The following is a 21788-nucleotide window of genomic DNA, read 5'->3' on the forward strand; positions in this document are numbered from 1 at the left end:
TAAAAATGGTGACCACTCAATGCGTTATCTGTGGGATATTTAAGGATGATATTCCAACTATACTGAACTATTTCATTTACTATAGTGTTATTTAAGTATGCTCAGTTGTTCCTTTTTTTCTTTTTAAAGTTTTTCCAGATATTAAAACTAGTATAGTTAGCCCATAGCTACCAACTCTACTGGATTTTCCAGTAGACTACTGGATTTTGCCAGTTTCTTCTGGTCTACTGGTTTATTTAAAATTCACCTGGTTTTTGTACATTTTAGAAAATTCCTTAAAATTGAGTAAGTTTCCTTTAAAAATCCTTTTTGAAATTAATTTTTTGTGCAGATTATTGCTTGCTTGCTTGAATAATTAAAAAGTATTACTAATACTAATACATACTTCATTTATAGAAATCAATTAAAAAAAATTTTTATTCTAAAATGTTAGTTTATTTTCACTCACAGTATTCTTTTTAAATTAATTTAAAAAAATCTTTGAACTATATTTGATGAATTAAATGCCTATTAATATTCAAAATTATTAGTAAACATAATACATAACATTTCAAGTATGTTTAATGCCAATCATAACTATAGAATATTGCAGTTTTTTCTACTTTGATGACTATAAAAATCCCTAGAATTTTCTACTTCTAAAATATTTAGTGCATTATGCAAAAATTATCGCGATTACTTATATTATTTCGTGAAATCTGCTGGATTTTTTTCTCTCTATGTTGGCAGCTGTGTTAGCCCATTATAGCTTACACAAGAGCTCAGTAATTGTGCCTCCTCTTTATATTGTTTATAATATGTACGGGGGGGGGGGGACAGGAAATTTTTTCCAGATTTGAGTGGCAACCCTGACTAAATTTAGGCTAATTTGATTCGCAAACCATTGAACTTAGAAAGAATTAAATCTTAACAGTCTGAAATATTTGTTGATAGGTTTTAGATCTATATACTCAGAGCCTCATTTTAAAGGTATTTATTGGTCAAGTCTATTATTGGCAAAGAAGTTTCCTAGAATGACATTTAAAATTTTAAAACTCCCATCATTCCCCAAACATACAGACAGTAGAAAATTAAAGAGGCTAACTGTCATTTGGTGTTTAGACTCTTAAGAAAATTTCTTGTTTATAGAACTGAAACTGTAGTATGTCCATTTTTATTCTTTATTTGTTTTACTCTGAGTATGTTACATTCCCCAAACATGCAGACAGTAGAAAATTAAAGAGACTTTACTTTTCTACTGTCATTTGGTGTTTAGACACTAAGGAAGTTTCTTTTTTATAGAACTGAAACTGTTGTATGTCCATTTCTATACTTTACCTATTTGTTTTAGTCTGAGTATGTAACTGCTTTAGTCTGAGCACGTAATGTTCACTTTTGACGTGATCAAAGAGGAGAAGGGCTCACTGTAGTTGCAGCCAGATAATTTCATTACATTCTCAGGCCGGACATGGTTGACTCGGACTTTCATTCCTTCAGAGGATTGATAGAATGGGTACTAAGCAACCTTGGAGACGAAACACTGGGGTTTCCTCATTCTGCTGACCGCCCAAGCAGAGCATGTGGTCTTGTACCCGAAAGCCCAAGGTCAAGAAAACTAGGATGGGCATATTAGACCTCGGCCTTCCATGGGCTGTTGCGCCATTGAGTTTAGTACTACCATTATACTCAACAGTCTATCCATCAGTCAATTTTTTATCCAGAGCATTACCTGTTTATTTACACAAATAAGTGCACTGATAAATATTTTGAAATGCTAATACATTTCTTTTTTTTTTTTATTTGCAGTGGAAATGTATCTCGGTGGTGCTCCAAATTCTAATTCTTACAACTTTCGTAAGCATGGTTCTTGTCACATGTGCAACATATGTAACCGACAATTTGGCAGAAAGTCTTCACTTAACCGGCATTACGTTATTCATACTGGAGAAAGACCATACAGTTGTACCGAATGCGGTAAAAACTTTGCTCAAAAAGATAACCTGAAGACTCATTTAAGAAGCCACACAGGAGAACGACCCTTCGTGTGCAACTTCTGTCCGAAACGATTCTCTTCTAAACAACACATGTTAGAACACATAGCTTCTAAACATTGACTTTATCAAATGATGTCTTGTTTGTTAAATACGAAAAATGAAAAGAGTAAAAACTATATTTTTCGTACGATGGTTGTATTTTGAAGGTGCAATATTTCCAGGTTATGGTGATTTTTTTACGATGGTTGTATTTTGAAGGTGCAATATTTCCAGGTTATGGTGATTTTTTTATTTGTTAAATCTATGGAAGTGTAAAAATGGCTAAAATACAGTATTACAGTGTGAATACTGTGTAAAAATGACTGTAAATACAGTAGAAGGTCTATATAATTCAATTCTATAAACCACAATTCTCCATTTACTGCATTAAACTTATAACCTCTAAGGAAAACCAGAATTGATAAATTTATTGGATTTTATTTGTAATGTAACTGATAATATCAAATTTTTTTCTATAAATAATAAATACTCACGTGCATATTTCTGTGTCAGTTATTTGCATTTAAAAATTATTTTAAGAACTTTAATATTGATCTGTTTCATACATACTGCCCTTTTTGTGAGATAAATTTAATAACATGTTAAATGTTCTATATAACACAAAACTCCATATAATGCAAAGCATCCTGTTTCAACATTTACCTTACAAGGATCTTCTATTGTATTTGTTATAATTTGAAGACCTCGGAGTAAAAAGTAATAACACACATTTTTGTAATTTAGCAGTAAACAAATTGTATTTTCTTAAAATGCATTTACTGCTACATGTATCAAATTTTAAAACTTATTGTCAAACATTATTTGAGCAGAATAAAAGCTCTTGTCGGATATAATAATTATTGTATTATATATATTTTCTTTAAATTTCAGTTGTTTTTTTTTAAATATAAATTTCAGTTTTTATTTAAACTGTTTTTATAATATTTAAGGTTACACTGGATGGTCACAAAATAAGGAAAAGTCAGGTAATTCAATTAAAATATCCTAAAAGTTAGGTTTGTTTCAGTTACTTTAAAGTTTAAGTTACTAAAGTTACTTTTTCTAAAAAAATCCGTCCAGTTATAATTTTTTTTTAAATGTTTAATTTTAGTGTTAATCGTTGGTATAAATGCTTAGCAATATTTTCTGTATAAAAGATAAGATATTACTGAAAAATTTATTATCGAATTTATTCCATCACTCTGTAAAAATTTGTAGCCACCCCATTTTATTGTAAACTTATGTGGAAATTGATATATGCATACTACATTATCAAATATCAATTTGATCACTTTTGTAAAAATTGTACATATGTTGTATGTGATATATTGAATTATAAAACTTTTTAAATGGTTGTTTCAAAACTTATGTGTGTTTAAGATTTAATGTTTGGGTGTTGTGTCAAATTGTTATAAAAATTTGCTATATTTTCTTTCCTTGTTTTTATTTTATATATATTTTTGTCATAAGGTACATTGAATTTTAATTTAAAATTTTCTTACATTGAATTTGTTTTTCACCTTAAAATATTAAACTTAAACGTATTAAAACAAATCTTTCACGTTTTTTTAAAGCCCTTGAAGGTGCTTTTTTAATTCGGGGGTTGTCAAAAGTGCTTAATTTTCTATCTTTTAAAAAGAGATTTTTTCTTTGCCGTGTGGATTGTCGTCCTGAGTTACAAAAAAAATTCATGATTTTCACAATTTTCTCTGCTCTATTTATTAGTAACTAGTTATGTAATGTTTTTAAAAATCTTTTTGAATTTTATTGATTTTATGTTTATAAATTAAGAACTTTAAATGATAGAAAAAATAATTTTTATTACTGTGCGGATCCTAATTATGATTTTTTTTAAAGTGATGAAAAAAAAATTTTGAGTGTTTAAAAAGAACTTATTTTTTGTTGAAAAATCTGGCTTCGTACCCTGTTATAGTGTTACTTTAGATCGAAGTTATATTAACTAAGTTCTTAAAAATCTATTAGCTCGCATTTGTAAAAATTATACAAAAATTTGTGTATGATATCAACTGAATTTAAAAAAAATAAAATAATACTAATGGTTATTTTGATTTTTATGTTTATTTTGTTAAATGGTGCAAGCTATTTTTCTAGAAATTTATTATTGAATTGCCTTTTTTTATGTATGTAAGATTGAACATCCTTAAAAAATTAAGTCTTACTTTTACCAAACTATAAAGTATTTTCTGCTTTAAAATGCATTATTTTAAGCATACTTGAGATAAAACATGTACAAAGCATTGTTAGAGCTGGCAGCATTTTTTTATAATGTAAGAAAATTATTTTCAATTCTAATTTCTTACAATAGTTTTCTCTTTCTTTTTTCCAGACAATGTTAATTCCAGTAACATTTCCAGTTATTCAAGTCCTTGGGTGTGTAACGTGTGTAGAAAATTATTTCCTAAAAGATCTGCTCTTAAAATTCATTTTATGACGCATACAGGGGAGCGTCCTCACACCTGTAAAGAATGTGGTAAAAGTTTCACTCAAAAAGGAAATCTTATGCGACACATGGGAAGTCATGTATTAGTGAAAACATGTCACATATAGTCTTCACTTTTGCAGACTTTATTACAGCTTGAAACATGTACACTCAATTTAAGTGTGCCTTCAAATGTGTATAATTTTATTTAATTGTGTTACAATTTGTGTTAATTATTTTATGAATTTTTAAAATTTTTGTGATTTATATGGGAATATAGTTTTACATACCTCTCTCAGTAGTGTTTCTCAAAACTCTTTTTTGCTGGGAAATAAAAAAGTCACAGTTATGTACCATCTTGCCATTCAGAACAGATAAATGACCTAAATATTTTATAATTATTAATTTTAAAAAACATCGTCAATTTAGTAATTTTTATTTTTTTCAAAATTTTCAACAACAATGAATAATTCTCCATTTTCGCAAAATTTTATGAGCACAGATAATGCAGCCTTAAAAAACTTTTTGATAAAAAATTAGATCACAAACTCTTTTCATTTTCACAAAATTGGCTTTTTTTCATTATTGGTGTTTTACATGAGAATTACCGTGAGGGTGCTGGCTACGTATAGGCTAAACTTGATCGCACAGTTACGAAGAACTGTTGCCAATTCTCAGAAGTTATGAAAATACCCTATTATTATTAATTTTATTCTTTTATATAAAAAACGTAATTTTGTTTGACGACAGAACTTTAAAGAAACAGTCCTAAGACTTTCGCAATTTTAAATAGGAGTATTCAATTTGAATACATCTTAAAGTATATACTATTTTTTTAATTATGAAATAAAATGTGTTTATCTTTTTGTTGTAAAAAAAATGCTGATTTGTATTGAAGTATTGCTATCATTTTTGTGGTGGTTTGGATGTTGTTATAATGTTTCAGTTGTCATTTATTACTGCCTAGATTAACCAAATTTGGGTTTTTAGTCCGAGAGCACTAATGCTAGAGTAATTGCTTAGTGACAAATATTTTTTTGGAAAAAATCATGCTTAGAGAGTGGAAAAACTAGACAATGGGGCTGCAAAACAAAAGTGTCTTGATAAAACGGAAAGCCAAAAACAAAACATCAAATAGGTTTTCATTTAATCTTGCATATCTTTCTCTAAAGGTGAAAAAAAAAATTTTACGACCTGTATGATTTATTACTCAGCTTATGCAATGCAGTAAATTCTCTGAACAACACTTCTTTACGGGATCGTGCTTAAGTGACTGGTGTTTAACAGGTGGTTGCTATTATAAAAAAAATTTGTTGTTCCAAAAAATATAGAAAATTCCAAACAGTATCAAATAATAAAAAAAGTTTTAAAAAAATACATAATTACAAATGAACAGAACTGAACCATAATTTATTACATTATAATTAACATTATGAAATAATCATCTATTTATGGCTGTTTATTCTTTTTAAAAAGCAAACTTTTTTCCTGATTACTGATAATGTAAATAGTCTTATAATACAGTTCTTCATCATCATCATTATTAAAGTTGTGATGTCGTGAAAGTTTTCTAGTACATCAGAACAAGATTTTATTTTGCAGTTACTTTGATCTGTTTCAGTGACTTCTACTTACTTTTCTACACCTTCATCGCTTATCTCTGTTTTCTCTTTTATCAGTTCTGCATTTATTTCAGAAGTAGAAAGAACTGTTAAATTTTTATCTACATTTACAAAATCTCTTGGGTGCATATTTTTGATACCAACCGACGTAAACCTTTATTTGTGTTCCTCTCAATATTTGTCACTTTCATTTATCTTCTCTGGATCTCAGATGAAATTATAAATCCTGCTTTAAAAAATCATTTTTGAACAGATTTACTTTTTTGATGGCCGTACTAATCCAGTTCAGTTCATCTAGGACACTTAATGATTTAATTAGTTGAACTACAGGTGCAGATTCTGACACCAGAGAAGCTGATTTCCTCATTTGCATCTTCCTATATTGCAACTTAAATGCCTGGATTATACCTTAATCCAGTAGTTGACAGTAGGCTGTAGTGTTCGGGAACAGAAACATAACTTTCACATTATTGAATGTTTTATCTGTTGAATGACACTTAGCACTATCCATAAATAGAATTAAATCAAAATTTCAAAGTTAAACTTTCCAAAAACTACAGTATTTCATTTTAATGATACATTAACCTGTGACAATTTTGAGGATTGTCAACTTTTGCTGCACCACTCAATTGATTGTACACTGTAGTCAAAAAATCCCATTTTTATTATCATATTTTGCATTGTTCAATGTTTCCTTATTTACACATTACAAAGATGATATTTTTAATTTTATAACTTGTCCTCTCTTTTAAAATTGCGTAAGTTTGTTCTTAAATGTAGTATTTTATAAAGTCATTAACGTGTGGAGTTTTATATATATATATATATATATATATATATATATATATATATATATATATATATATATATATATATATATATATATATATATATATAGGTTAATGTATCATGGATTATTTTTTTAAAACAAAAATTACTAACTTAGTATCTACATAAACTTCAATGGCCATTAAATTTGTTTTTCTGTAGGCTAATAAAGTCCTCTGGCATATTCTTTTTATTTGTTAAACAGTTGTTTCTAACTAGGTATTTACCAAAAGTTTACTTTAAAAAAATCAACAGTTGATTTCTGTAATATTTATCTCGAGTTGTACAAAACCTGTTAAAGGTGGTTCAGCATGCTAAAATCATATATTTATACATAACTTTAGCATGATTATTGTATATATTTTGTTGTAAAAAATGTCTTATAAATGTGTTAAATCGAAAGATCTTGTAACTCTGTACATGTATCATTTATCTTAATTTAGAGGGATTGTTTATGAAATAAATAAATTATAATAAAAAATTTGTTAAAGCATTATAAATTTTGTATTGTTTATTTTTTAAGAAACAAATTAGAATGTCTTTTGGTTGCATTAAAATCGTTGTACAAATTAATGTTTCATTTTTTCTTTCAGAGTTCCTGCTTTCAGATTTCATCTATCCTAACTTAGATCTTAATTCATCTTCTTCCTCTTTTGGTCAACAAGGTTCAAGTTTTGTGTGTCACGTGTGTGAGAGGGCATTTTCTAAGAAAGCCTTGCTTAAGCGACACCTACCATCACATGCTGAAAAGAAACCTTACAGTTGCCACCATTGCGGTAAAAGTTTTGCAAGAAGAGATAGTTTAAAAACACATGTTAGAAGTCACACGGGAGAGCGACAATTCACGTGTCACTTATGTGCAAAGGGTTTCTCTTCAAAGCAATCTATGATGAAGCACATGTCTTCTCAACATGATACCGATCTATTATAAAAGTTTTTTTTTTTTTTTTTCGATAATTAAGTAGAAGTTAAATATTGATTTAACTCTTTGTAGGGTCACTTTTTCTAGCAATATTATGTTAAAATATCTTTGGGATTGAAATTGATTTATAAAAAGAAATATATTTATTTTATTACCTAAAATTATTTTGATTTTTAAGATCATTTTTAGGGTGGGAAAATAGGTTGGGATTTTTCAAACTTTTATCAACTGTAGAGAATTGAACATACACTTGAACTTTTGTGTTTATAATTCATCAAATATTAATTAACACTATGAAATATTTTCAATTGAATGAGCACATAATGCATGAAACAAAATTTCTATTGTCAACCTCTCTTCTTGACCCCACACAGACCTTTACTATTACCCACCTTACCTTTATGTAAACATAGCCGTATTCATTGGTATTTTTTCTATTTATTGCAAAAATCATAATGGGAACAGGGCTCACACGAATCAGGGAGAACAGAAAAAACTTGAATTGTCAAGGAATTTATTTTAATTCCTTAAAAACAGGGAAAGTTGCATTTTTTTACAACAAAAAAATTGGAAAATTCCTTTATCATACCTTGAAAATAACCAGTCTTAAAATTGTCAGTAACAGTAATCAGTTATTGACATTCGACTTAAATAATTTTGACATTTATTATGAGTATTTTATAAAATTTTGCTTTTTAGTGAAACTTTTCCATGCTTCCATTCTCATTCTATTATATTTGCTTGTAAAATCTAAGATTTGGCATTACAAATAAAAAAAAATTCAAAGTTTTTTGATGAAAAATTGCATGAGATGGATAAAATGTGATATGGATTCAACCACAATTTATTTCGACCTACCGTCAATCCATAGCGTATGAAAGCTGAAATCATTTTACATGCTTGATGAAATACTTGCAAGTCCGCATGTGCGTCTACTGAACTGGGTTCGGTATGATTATTGCACTCTCATGTACTACTCATTTTGGAAGATATTCCCACTTTCAGGCTTCATTTTCCACCCACTGATATTAAACCGAAAAATTTCTCGAACATTTTATAATGGTTAGTATAATTAAGAAAAGAGTTCTTTGTCCGAAACTAGTTATTTTATCGTGATCATGTAAAGTCTTTGAAAATTACTTTGTTAATGTATATAGTGCTTAAAAATATTTTTTGAGTGCTTAAAAAATATTTAAAAGTTGTTGTTGAAAGATTTGGCTATGCACTCTGTAGTAATATTGTCTAAATTTGGTTTAACTGATTCTGGGTTTTGTTTCATTAATCTCATCATACTTTACTTCCAAGCATTATTTTTTTTCTTTTTGGTATGTATAATTATTCGGGTTTTATGTTGGTCTTAAAGTCAAATTTTTTTATATTGTTTTTAAAGTTTGGGTGATTCTGTAAAATAGTTTACAATGGCGTAATCAGTAAAAATCAGCAATGAAATATTTATCCCGTACAAAATTTTATGACCAAGATAAAAAAAAAATCTTTGTTGGATTTCTCCAGTTTTGAACAAAGATTTTTTGAATGTTAATTGTAATAGCAAAATTAGTAACAATAAACAATTTTAAAATAATTCTTTTAAACTATTAAAAAAAATTTTTTCATTAAAAGTGTTTTTATAAAAATCCTGTTTTGGGTCCTGTTTCTGTTATAAAATCTTATGAAAAGTTCAACTTATGTGTGTAATATTTTTAGAGCCTCCAATTTAAAACATGAATTAATTGTAATTTATCATTCATATTATGAAAAATTACAAACTACGTAATCAATATACTGTCTAATGATTTAATGTTTTTCAATTAAAAATTAATTTATGGAATCCATGGTTATTATCTTGTATTTATTTATGTATGTAGGTATTTATATTTATTTATAAATTAAATTGGTAAAAATTTTTAATTTACCTTATCTTTTACATTTGACTTACATGTTTGCAGATATTTATGACTTTCTTTTATATGTAATATGGTTCTAGTTTTATGTAATTCATTTTATGTGAACGCATTTTGCTATTTATGGTAGCTGTTTATAGTTAGTTTATTGCAATTTTTATTTAGAATGCAGCTTTTTACTAATCATATTTAATTTGAAGTATGTTGAAAATATGGTATCAAGTGTCTATTTTAATAAACATTGAAATTAATAGAATTTTTTATTGAAAATTTAATCCATTTTTTTCTCCAAAAATATGTCATGTTTTTATAGATTTTCTTGTTGTTAATTTACGTCGCACTAGAGCTGCACAATGGGCTATTGGCAACGGTCTGGGAAACATCCCGGAGGCATGTTTTTATAGAAGTCTTAATATATATAGATTTGTTTCTTAATGTTAAATTGTATGTAATCTTTTTTCATTAAAAATACGTTAAAAAATTTCTTCTTAAAAAAATTCTAGATTAAGATTTTGTACTCTACTAATTCTCAATTTCTGGAACCATGTCTATTTAAAAATTTTAATTCTTGTGTTGTGATTTGAAAAATAAATCTTGTGAGTTTGCTGATCATTGTATTTGCTGATTCTTCAGAAATAGCTTGTTAAGATTAGTTAGTTATTTTGTAATAAAATAGCAATTGCTAATAAGTTTAAATTTTTAATGTCATCTTTCTTTATTTTTTAATAAGATTTTGTTCTTTTAACACCTGTTGTCAATAACAAATTTAAATGCATGATAAGGACTATACAGTCAATGAAAAATTAGCTTAAAACCAGTTCCTTTCTTTAAATAGCAAAATATGTATGAAATAGCTTTTTGCAAAACACTGAAAGCTCTTCTTAGTTTAATACTCAATAATTGTTTTTGAAGTTATTTTTTGATGAAGTCAAAATTTTCCCAAAGGGATGGCAAATACTATGCTTTATTTTATAATATGTTATGTGACATTATTGGTTATCTAAATTAATTGTTAATTTTAGGTGACACTTTGATCTGGAAAATGAATTCAAACCTAGATTCACTTCTGCAACAAAACCTTAGTAAAATGTCATTTGATGCAGTTGATGAGTTTATGGGAGAAAGATACAACAAATTAAATTCTTATTTATTAAAACTATGAGTAATTTCAGAAAAACTAAATAAAAGACTTGATGAATGAATTATAAAACAAATTTGACAATATCTATAGATTTTTTTCCCAATAATAGAGGATTTCTTCACAAAAAGGAAGAAGCAAAAAAAATTAACTAGAACTGACATCTCTGTCATTAATTAATAAAAATATTGCAAACATATTTTTTAAAATACAGTACAGAACCCGTTATCCAGAAATCAGAAAACCAAAAAATCGGAACGAAATTCGATAAATTTTCCCACCATTTTTTTAAAAAAAATTTTTTTTCCTCATAAGATTTTAGGATTTTTCTTTTCAAAGATACCTTACCATCATTTTGGAAATAATCATTAGTGTATTACTTCATCGTTTTTTCTTCTTTTTAAGATTATTTCCAAATATATATATTTTTTTTTAGTTGGGTTTAACCATAAAAAAACGGCTTTTTGTAGTGATTCAGAAAACCGGAAAAATCAGTTATCCGAAATAGCTATGGTCCCGATCGTTCCGGATAATCGTTATCGAAATTTGGTGTTATATTCTTGATTTGCTTCAAATTCTCCACATGTGGAAATAAACTATACTCTTATCCAAAAAATTTATTTAAACTCAGATTTATTTCCGTTTAATATATCTGTTTAATGTAACCAAAAAATATCTGTCAATAATTACAATTTGTTTGCCATAGTAGTCACAGAGATTAAGATTCCACAATTTAGAAAACGACAGCATTATATTGACAATGTGGTCAATGTAGTGCACTGACCACATTTGCTTTCCAGACTGGCTGTGATATCCATCAATAGATGATGGAGGGCAGATAGCGTAGCTTCAACCCCCCCCCTCCCACCAAGGATAGTGCACCAATCTTTCACAATTATAACTCAGTGCCTTAACCATAGAATGAATAAAATGTGACATATAGTGCAGCTTTACGGAGAATTCCTCCAGACTAAAAGTCTGGGACTGTCTGCTGCTATGGTAACAAGCAAGAGCATGTTTCTAATGGAGGAATGAAGGTGTCGATTGGTTTACTCACGCTGACCTATGCCAAGATCAAGACAAAACTACTCACCCCACACCCCTATTCGAAGTGACTTTTCCTTGTAACCGTGATACCCGCCATGACGAGAGACTGGTGACTGAAGGAGTTCTCCTGAAAGCTGCACTGTACCATTTATTTTTAGAAAACATATTTAATTTTTAGAACTAAAAAAAAATGTTTGGTTAGCAAAATATCAAATCAGTTTCTGGTAAAATTGCGTTAATTTTTTCTGTATCAAATTGAATATCCCAGTGTAAATTTTTAGTGACATCTTCATTATAAAATCTTGCAAGTACTTCTTTTTAATAATTTAAATTCTCATAATATTTTCTTTTTTTTTCAGGCAGCATTCATTCGATTTCTAATTCTAGTTTCACATCCTTTTTCGAACTGAGTTCCCACGAGTGTGATGCGTGTGGCAAAGTATTTCCCAGTAAATCTAGCCTTAAAATGCATTCATTTACCCACAGCGGAGAGAGACCTTACTCTTGTAAGGAATGTGGTAAAGGTTTTACCCAAAAAGGAAATCTAATAAGACATCTTGGATGCCATTCAAGAGAAAAGTTGTTTCAGAAGTAACTTTCATCCTAAAAAAACTGTTGTAATCATGCCACTAGAGTATTGTTTTTCATTCAGATATCAATTTTCAATTCTGTGTAAAAAAAATTCTATTGTTTTTGCAGTTAAGTATGGTTTGCAAAAAATCTTTGATATTGTCTTTCTTATTAATGATATAATGCAAAGATCTCTGGCCTTGTAGTCTAAAATCTAGCTTGCAATAACAACCTGTGGCATATCAGGGATTCGGCTCACTTTAGGTAATTTTCATTTTATTTTAAAATTTACAATGTAAATAGATTGAGCAATAGCTAAAAGAAAAATAAAACAGTGCAAATAAATCAAACTTAAAAGATATAATTCCTGTTTTAGCATTGTGTTCATAAATTGAATACAGTACTAAAAGTGAAGAATTAATCAGGCATTAGATTCATGAATATTTGGTCAGAAACAAACACAATTGAAATTCAAAAGCAACAGTTGATAGAATTTATTTAATGGCTTGCAAAGAGCAGTGGTGGCTCAGAGGATAGAGCGTTCGCCTTCCAATGAGATGAACCGGGTTCGAATCCCAGAGATGGCTGGTCAATACGAGACCACAGTGCTGATTTAAAATAACCTCAGTGGTAGATAGATCATGGGTTAGAATCCAATTGCCGTCTGGCTAACCATGGGAGGATTTTGTGGTTTTCCTCTCCATGTAATGTAAATGTGGGTTAGTTCCATCAAAAAGTCTTCCACAAAGGGAAATTTCTACTAATACTTGATCCAGGAGATCCCTTGTCTTCAGAAGTGGGTTCAAAGTTACAAGGCTATGGAGTTGAACATTAGTAATCATAAACCGAAAATTGAGTCTGTTGTTCAACTACAGTTAAAATAGATTTTATATAATGATAATCAGAAGAAACACTATAACTCATAAGCTAGATAGGTAAGACAAATAGTTCTGAGTAAAAATGCCCTATCCAAAGATACACAAGAGATTCATGGGATAAAAGCTGAGGCTATTGTTTCTGCTAAAAGCCTGGTAAAGTAAATTTTTTTTTTTATTAAAGTTAAAAATAAAAACAAGGAAATTTGCGAAATATGCAAGTTCCAGCACTGAAATTTATCCTAGAGCTTCTAAAAACTGTGTCTGGTCTTGGATAAGAGGATGGAAATGTATTAGAAAATGCTTATAATCGTCCCAAAATATTGAGAGAGAGAGAAAAAAAAGTACAAGTTTCCAAATCTAGAGGGTATGCTCTCTTGCAAGCTAAATTAAACCTTCTCTAGTTATGTATGGTTTAGTAAATTAGTGAGTGGCGCTCAGTGGTTGAGTGTTAGCGCTTTTACACTCCAGTGCCACAGGTCGGAGATTCTATTCTCGAACCGGGGCAGGTTGAGTCAACCTTTTATCCCTTCAGTGGGTCTATAAAATTAGTACCAAGCATGCCTGGAAACCTTGGACCACCTAATCTAAACATCTGCTTCCGTATACCAGAGCCCAAGTTCAAGAAAATTGGGACGGACGCTGAAGGTCTTGGGCATTCATGGGCTGTCACTGAGTTTAGTTTAGAAGTGCGAGCGCAATCCATTGGCTAAAAAAGTTTAAAGGCTCCTTATCTGTTGTGTGATTTCCATTATTGACATTTCCTTTAATAAATTAGATGCCAAAAATGTATACCTTTTATTGAATGCAAAATTTTGGTTTGCTGAAAAATTTTATAGAATATATTTTGTCGTTTCGTTTGTAGTTCGTCTAATTTGAGTTTTGTTGAAAATATTAACTAGAAATTTTTTTCTCCATGTTACGTCATGCAACTTAAATAAAACATGTTTTTTTCTTCTTCTGTGATTTAGATTTTCAGTGGCTTGCAAATTTTATTTAATACGATTTATTAAATTTTTTTATTTTGTCTGTTTTTTATGATTTTAACGTTGTAATTTACATATATTTATCGTTTTCGCTGTTGAAGTAGATTTAGACTACTTTTTTGTCTGATGACTTTCAAAAGGAACACGTTAAAAACTAGAATTTATTAAAAATATTATAAAATTTTTATTTCTGTTGAGTACAGAAGTACCAAAAAAATGTGACTTGTTCTTTTAAGTAACAAATGTTTAAAATATTGTACCTTTATGTGTAATATACTTTTTTCTTCTTTTTCAGGAAATCGGTACAGTATTGTTTCGTTTAAATAATTGTATAATCTTTAAAAAAATTTATCAGTGACTTTATATCATTGTATCTATTTATTAGTTATATATTTTTAAAAAAGAAATATCTTCTCCTAATATATATTTAAAAAAAATTTTTAACAATTATTATAGAAGAAGGAAAAAATTTTTTGTGTGTGTATGTTGTTCCTATTCTGCTTTCAACAAAAGCTATTGTTGATGAATATGTTCAGATGAATATTATATATCATTTGAAAGGGTCAGATTAGCTATAGACCTGAAATATCAATAGCTGTTATTGCCTACCGAAACAAACTCACCTTCAAGGAGGTGGGCTTACCATATTTCCTTAGGCTTATTGCAGGAAACATTACTGAGGTTATTTTAAATAAGCTTTCACAATTCTGGGCTTATATAAAGTTATCTGGAATAAATCAAGTTAATTTTAGACTATGAAATGTATATATTTTTTATTTAGTTGGTATGAAAAAGGCATGGGAGATCTTACTTAAAAGTATGAGAACTTTCTTATCCTCTTAAAGCACGAGTTTTTTTTCCCCTGAACAACTGGTTAAATGGATTTTTTTTTTTGACAGAAAATAAATATATGGGTATAGTGTAAGTTATTTTTTGCAATTTTGGTTGGGGAGGGAGTAGAGGTTGGTGTAAAAGCTATAAAAAAACAATTACTGTACAAACAAAGTTGAATTAATTTGATTGCAGGTTTATTTTAAATTTCAAAATATTAAAATCAAATTAAATCTATCAGATCGTCACTTTCATCGCTGAAACTTTTTCAGAAATTGGCTTATTCAAAATCGCCAGTCACTCATTATTGGATAACTTTTTCAAAACAAGTTACAAAAGCACTTAACAAAAAAATTTTTATGACTAGCTGATTACTTTTATGATATTTAACGCAAAAAAAAAATGGATATAATACCTTTTTACTCACCAAACAACTGCTTTACAACAAAGAATTCCTAACAAGCTTACTTATAGTTGATCATCAAGATGCACCATATGGTTTACACAAGAAAATGCTGTATATGGGTGCCATTTATGCTAAATGAATTTAATTATAATCTATCTGATCCATTTTTACTAGAACTGATCTCAGACGGGCATTGAAAATAAAATAACGTGAGATACAAGATTGCCCATGTCAGGCACGGGCATGTACAAACTTGCATGTGGCAACGTTTGCTCGTGTCAGACACTGGCAAATGCGTTAAGGGGTTAAACAAGCCTAGAAAATAAAGCTTTCTTAAAGAAGCGCATTAGGTGTTAGACTGATAAGAAAGTACTGGAGACATTTCCAATTAGTCTGGCAATTGCAATATGATTGGTGTTTGTATTATATATTTTAAAATATATGCACATATCTATATTTCAATCTGCTTCTAATGATGTTTTCTTAATCTTTCAGGTATATTGATCTGTTCCGTTAATTCACAAAATCCTGATCCCATAGATCTTCATGTATGTAATATATGTAAAAAAAGTTTTGCCGCCAAGAAGCACCTCGACAGGCATTACAACATACACACTGGTGAAAAGCCTTTTGCTTGTACTGTGTGTGATAAAACGTTTACCCGAAAGGACAACCTGCAAGTTCACATGAAGCGACACGAGGGATGTCGACCATTTGCATGTAGCTCATGTCCAAAAAGCTATGCCACTGAGACTGCTTTGTTATATCACAATTACTCAAAACATAATATTGTCTTTGTTCATGATACTACCTAATTGATTCTGGTACTGGAGTTGGCATACACAACACTGTCGTGCAATTGAAAAACGTCATGATAGATTTCAATAATAATGTGGCTTGACAACTATTTTCTTTCTATTACCATTGCTATGAACGCTACAATATTATTTTTGAAAAACTTTTTCTGCAATATGTAGCTTATCGTACAATAGAAGCCAAATATATAAAAATCTTAATTTTGAATTTTTAGTCGTTTATGTTAATTTTTCACCTGTACGACAGAGTACCTACATAAACCTTTTTGTAAGGAAAAAAAAAATTCTGTTCATATGAAAAACTTATGTTCTAAATTTTGTTTAATCTTTTTTGCAAAAAAAAATAAAAAGAAAGCAATAAATGTGGTTATTCTTTTTTACAATATATAAAAAAATTTATTCATAGTGCATTGAAATTAGGTTGATAAATGAAATGACCATATAGTTGAAGATCTATAGATTGCAATTCTCTATAAACCACATTAACATTGCGGGTGTAATTAATGAAAATTGTAGGTAAAAAATTTCTGTAATTAAACAAGAACTATTAACTTTTTACATTTGTTTATTTAGTGATTACAATTTCAAAATTAATAAATTTGTTTTACTTCTCATGCTCTGCAAAATTTCAACTTTCTTTATTAATTTTAAACATTCAAGTGCATATTTTTGTGTTACTTATTTTATTTCAAAATTATTTTAAAGCATTTTAAGAGTTATTTGTTTCAGACTAATATTTCCGTGTTTAGTAGGTAAATTAAAAAATATATCTATATTACACAAACCCTCATTCTCAAAGTTTGAGTTAAAAAGGTCTTCAGTATTTTGACAAATATTAATTTTCTTGGTGAGTGATACATATTCAGTAATATTAAAAGAAAAATATTTTGGATGACATATTGAATTATAACAAAGACTTAAGTTTGTATTTATAATAAAAAGGTGCACTAAATTGACGCTCCCGAAATGGTGCTCCAAAATATTTTAAATCAGTAATGATATTTGTATCCTGTCATCAACAATAACTCATCATTTATTTGATAATTAGGTTATTTTTATGAAACTATTTAAGTAAAATATTAAATAAAGAAATCGAATAAATTTCATTCTTCACATTAAAAATAATCAATAACTTGTACATAGTTTATTTATTTATTTATTATTATTATTTTGATATTGTATTCACAGCTGCTAATTTTATTTAACTTGAGATTTGGCCAAAAGATGCTTGATTATTTAGCGTTCCATTGATATAAAAATTTGGAAACAACTGCACCAGATTATGCTTTTCATTGAATACACTGAACTCTAAAAGTATTTTCATGCACTTGCCAAATGAATTATAGGTTTCATTCAATTATTTTTCGGTAATAGTATGGTAACCCATTTCTGTTTGATAAAAACAATAATTTGAAAAATAATATTTAAGGTGGTTAATGAAATTGTGAAGGAAAGAAAAATCTATATAGAAACACTAAAAGTACAGTAACTTCAAAAGAACTAGTTTTTTATTTAAAAAAAAAAAATTTTATTTTAAAATTTCAAACACAAAAAAGTTTAGCCTTTTAAAGATTTCAGAACTCTAGGAATTTAGAAATTTGTTGAAGAAATTGACCAGCAGAATACCACTTAAACGTACCACAACAAGTGAAAATCAAGGAATAATTGTAAAATCCCTTTCAGAATATTTTGTTTAAGTAGTGATTGAAAGTTCCATACAAACCTTTGCAGCTACATTATGTATGAGAACACTTGCCAAAACCCCATTATCATCTATAAGCAGGGGAAAAAATGTTTCTGTTCGTAAATAATTTAGTGCATGTAAACGCAGGGTTGCTAACTTCTCCACAAAATTTTGAAGCTTGGCCCAGTCTGTGAAATGCTCCATTTGCTCTGCAAATTTCAATATATTTCTTCAAAATGATATTTTTGAAATTCAACATGAAAAATAAAAGGATTGTTTTTTATTTTAAAAAAAATATTGTAAAGAAAAGATTGAAAACTATCCAAATTACATAAAATAATAAACAGTTATCAAGAGTTAAATACGTTTCCTTAGAAAAGGAAATTCAAAGAAATGAAAATCTTTTGACAATTAATATATTTTTATATCTTTTTGTATAGAATTGATAAAAATAATGTTTTTTTTTTATTTTTAATTCATGATTGTGTTCTTATTTTTTAACAAAAATGAAAAACTGATTTTGCCTTATGAGAAAATAAATAATGTTATATAGATTCAGATGTATTTTATTTCAACTATAAAAATACATAAAAAAAACTAAAGTATTTTTATGGCTTGGGGGCCATTCCACTGTATTTTATACCACCAAAAAAATTTTAGTTCTATACATATATATATAAATTCTGTGAAACAACTCTTAAAATACTTGCTCATTTAATAATATAATTAATAGATATAAAAGTGACAATAATATCTGCTGTTTAAAGCTTGATTTTTATTTATTATTTTAAATGCTCATTTAATATTTTAAACATGATTTTCTGACTATAATTTTTCATTTTACATATATTTGTTATCAGTTTAAATGTGCTTTTTCTGTAAAGGTTTTCTATACATTTAATTTTTATTGATAAATTAAGTTGTATTTAGCCATTTAATTGTTCTGCATAAGTTTAAAAAGTGCTCTCCAAGCTGGACAAATTTTTTTTATCCTCATCGCAATCAGGTTTTTGTCAGCTGAACCGAATTGTTCAAAAGTTTTCTTGCCAGACACAGCGTCTCCTTTTGATAACACGTGAAAAATCAATTTTCTGTAATGAACAACTCTTTTAACTGAATTTGCAGTCTGCTTTTAAAGAGTTAAACAAAAATAAAAGTTGCAGTTAAAATAATTCAAAAACTGTTCATTGTACAGTTCATTAAATTACATACTGTACTATTTCTTCAAATTATGTAGGAGAGAATTTAATGCTTTAATTTTTTATAAGAATAATATACATAAACTCTAAAAGTTATCGATTGCTTTTTCTCCCTACCTAACAAACAATGCCTTTACATTTCACTGTTTTTAATATTAGTGGACTATAAAGCAATACTTTATGGTACATCTCAATTCATTTGATTCTCCCTTCCTTCTCAATGGCTCAACAGCCTGAGGTGGGTCCTGGCCTTTTCTAATAGTTTTATCTAGACATTCCTACTTTTTTGCAACTGTTTCCTGATTTCTACTTTTAAGATATCAACAGCCCTTCAATCCATCTTTGTTGGGGCTTTCCTTTTGCTTTCTTACATGATCAGCATATCTTTGAAATGTCAGGTACTTAACATATCTTTCACATTTCTGAGTTATTCCTAATCCTCGGAAATTCTTTTTTTTTTTTTTTTTTTGCAAATTCCACTTAGAATAATTGAGAGGATTTTTATTTCAAGGGCCTCTTCACCACAAAAACCCACATCTCTGATGCATATGTTAGAACATGGTGCGTAGCATTTTTGAAAAGTGCTTTAAGGTGCTTATTTTTGTTTTTTACAAGCCCTTAAAGGTGCTTTTTTTTTATTTGGTATTTTCAAAAAAATCATGATCATGTAAAGTCTTTGAAAATTGTTTTAAATTTTGTTAATGTATATAGTGCTTGAAAATTTTTTAGGTGCTTAAAAAGTTGCCTATTTTTTGATGAAAGATTTGGCTTTGCACCCTGTTGGACAGTTCTCCATGGCTACTTCATATGAAAAATAAATGGCAGGAGTACACTGCCATAAACTTATCTCAATTCAATTGAGATTTGCCTCTAAATGCATGAAAAATGCCTCAAATATCACTACTGTTTGTCTAAGATAGGTACTCTACCAGACATTCGTCTGGAGCTGTGGCGGTGACTATGGTAACGAGGTATGATAATTTCAAGTAGGGGTGGGGGATCCCTCTTTAGGACTGGTTTGGGCGAGAGAAGAGACCTCTTTCATCGAAGCTACCCTCCCTAAAATGGCCTCTTCTTGTTTCCATAGTACCAGACTGCCGCAGACTTAGTGGCGGTCAGAGTACCTATCTTAGACAAACAGTAGTTTGAATCTAGTACCTCAAAACTCATAAACACAAAAGTTTAATGTGAAATTCAAGAAAGCTCTGAACTTACAACTGACCATAGCATATTCTTAAATGTTTAAAGTAGTTTTCAAGATGCAATTTTACTTATACTTTCATAAAGCTCTTTAGTTATGCCTCTAAATTCTTATTTTTTTTAAAAATAATTTTTACATAATAATTATGTTTTTTTCTTTTTTTTTAGAGTTTACTATTGATGTTTCATCTGATTCGTACAATGTTCCTGGTACTTTTTATGCGTGTGATATATGTCAAAAACAATTTTCTGCCAAGTCATTCCTCAATCGACATTATCTCATACATACAGGAGAAAAGCCTTTTAAGTGCGGAAAATGTGGAAAGAGCTTTGCTCAGAAAGGAAACCTCATGAGACACCTGAAAAGTCACCAAGGAATTAAGCCATTCAAATGTGTAATGTGTGATATGGTGTTTACCTGCAAGCAAAACATGAGGTCTCATGCACATGTTAAACACAATATAATATTATGATTTGCAGATTCTCTTGGATTTTTTACGTAATTTCAGAGTTTGATTTACACCTAGACTCGCAAGACTTCGGATCTATACTATTGTTTTTAGTGCAGCGAACTTCGTTTAATATTTTTTTAAGAAAAACCTTTACTAGGGTGTTTTTTAAAATCTGTGTTTTAAGTTTTGTAATATTTTTATTATTAAAATAGATAACGAAAAAAGTTTATTAACTAATATGTTAAACATCACTTGAACTGGTTGAAAGCCAATGAAAAAATGATTACTACAGTTCTTCCTGTTCTGCAAATCAGAATTTCTGTATGCAACACTGTTAAAAGGTTGACTTACAACAAAAAATGGAGAACTTTGAATGTACTAGTATATTCTTACTTTTCTGCGTCAACTGGTTTAAATATTAAAAATTACCTCTGCAGAAAAACTTTTTGGTTTTTTTAATATAGCAATAAAAGTATTATAGTTTCTGAAAATTGAAATGATTATCTTCTTATATAGTTTTTTTTTTTATACATCACACCAACTGGTTAAAATAAGTATTTCCTTTGCAGTCCTTTCTGTTCAAAAAGCCATGTTTCTCGATTACAGCACTGAGAAAAAGGCTGATTTACGAAAATGCTGAATTCTGAAATGGTTGTTTTCTTACTTTTCTACAATCCAACTAGTTGGGTACAAGACAGTACTGTCTTTACACATGGGCACAACAGTGCCTGGCGGCTCCAGGCACTCAGGGGGTCCTTGAGAATCTTATTTTTTATAAATTCTATTATTATATATAATATTTAAAATAAATATGTTTTACTGCATGAAGTGTGAATTTTTTTTCTACAAATAGCGATTGA

At 28.7% G+C, this 21788-nt stretch overlaps 1 protein-coding gene across 1 annotated transcript; it reads left to right on the forward strand.

Annotated features, from left to right (window-relative positions):
- Positions 1-6948: 6948 nt before the first annotated feature.
- LOC107452479 (uncharacterized) lies at positions 6949-21752 on the forward strand. The gene is made up of 3 exons (XM_087162331.1): positions 6949-7827; positions 12260-12744; positions 16074-21752. The coding sequence occupies exons 1-2, from the start codon at positions 7438-7440 to the stop codon at positions 12503-12505; spliced, it is 636 nt and encodes a 211-aa protein (XP_087018457.1). The 5' UTR covers positions 6949-7437; the 3' UTR covers positions 12506-12744; positions 16074-21752.
- Positions 21753-21788: the final 36 nt, after the last annotated feature.

The sequence above is a fragment of the Parasteatoda tepidariorum genome, chromosome 4 (genome assembly GCF_982258835.1).
Source record: "Parasteatoda tepidariorum strain Cologne lab strain chromosome 4, Ptep-v5.0, whole genome shotgun sequence".
Lineage (NCBI taxonomy): Eukaryota > Metazoa > Arthropoda > Arachnida > Araneae > Theridiidae > Parasteatoda > Parasteatoda tepidariorum.